At 62.6% G+C, this 1,218-nt stretch overlaps 1 protein-coding gene across 1 annotated transcript, besides 3 other annotated features; it reads left to right on the plus strand.

Moving 5' to 3' along the window:
• Positions 1-18: a microsatellite.
• A 335-nt stretch (positions 19-353) lies between these two features.
• On the plus strand, positions 354-875 carry Tco025E_10098 (ATP-dependent DEAD/H RNA helicase; the record flags this gene model as incomplete). Its single annotated transcript, XM_029376887.1, has 1 exon — positions 354-875. The coding sequence occupies one exon, from the start codon at positions 354-356 to the stop codon at positions 873-875; it is 522 nt and encodes a 173-aa protein (XP_029222994.1).
• A 32-nt stretch (positions 876-907) lies between these two features.
• Positions 908-947: a sequence feature (A-rich).
• Positions 948-1,125: 178 nt separating this feature from the next.
• Positions 1,126-1,182: a microsatellite.
• The last annotated feature ends 36 nt before the right edge of the window (positions 1,183-1,218 follow it).

Here is a 1,218-nt window from a genome sequence, read left to right on the forward strand (position 1 = left end):
ACACACACACACACACACGTGCGTCACAATCTCCCCCAGCCAGAGCGTGCCTCACAGCTCCCGAGCGGCTGTCGCCAACGCCGACGTAATAAAAAAAAATAATTCTTTACTATTTATCTGATTTTTGCTTCAACCTGAACACCCCGCTCCGTTCCCTTCTCTCCCCCTGCTGTGCTGCTCTGTAATTATGTCTGACTTTGCATCTAACTGGAACAGGACGAACTGGACGTGCCGGAAAACGAGGCGATGCGTACTCTTTTATAAGCGCCGCTGATCCACCGAAGACGATCCGCGACTTGATCGAACTCTTGCGCCGCGCCAATCAGGAGGTTCCCCAGGAACTCTACGAGGTCATGGGCCGAGGCGGTGGTGGAGGCTACCGAGGCGGTGGAGGCTACCGAGGCGGCGGCTACCGAAGCGGCGGCGGCGGCTACCGAAGTGGTGGTGGCGGCGGCTACCGAAGTGGCGGCGGCGGCGGTGGTGGCGGATATCAAGGCGGTTACGGCGCACGACCGTACGCACCGTACGGCGCCGCGGTGCCCGCGCCGATGCCGTCTGCCCCCATGATGCATGCCGGTGGGTACCCCATGCCACCACAGGCGCAAGTCGCGGTGGGCGCTGGCGGCGTGTACGCTGCCCCACCGTCACAGCCGCTCCCGCCGCGTGTGCCGATGCAGATGCCGGTGGCTGCGCCGCAGTGGAGCCAGGGCCCCCCGCCGCTTTCCGGGGAGAAACGGGGCCGTGACTCTCCTGAACGGCGGAGGTCCGACAGCCGCGAGAGGTTTCGCCGCCGTTCCCGCTCTGGTAGTCGCCAGCGCCACCGCGGTTCTGACGAAGACCACCACCGTCGTCACGGCAGCCACGAGCGCCGCTGAGCAGACGACGTTGTTCCATTCTGGCCTAACACAAATAAGAACAAGGAACAAGGAACAAGTAAAAAAAAAAAACAAGGTAAAGAAAGTAACTAAGTCCTGCGGTTAAGGGCGAGTGCAGGCTGCGAGGGGTGGAGGGGTGTGTATGTGTGTGTGCGCGTGCAGGTGCGGCGCTTGGGAGGGGAGGGGGGAGAGGCACCCGCAGCAAAGGTGCATCGACGGGACCCTCCCCATACTTCTTGTCGTGAACGCTTCGTCCTCGTCTTCTCTTTGCGCCCCTCCACCACCTCCTCCTCCTCCTCCCGCCTCCCCGGGTTCCCCGGCTCCTGCTGCTGTGAAGTTCCCT

This window comes from Trypanosoma conorhini, assembly GCF_003719485.1.
Source record: "Trypanosoma conorhini strain 025E chromosome Unknown Tco_14.4_contig_01465, whole genome shotgun sequence".
Classification (NCBI taxonomy): domain Eukaryota; phylum Euglenozoa; class Kinetoplastea; order Trypanosomatida; family Trypanosomatidae; genus Trypanosoma; species Trypanosoma conorhini.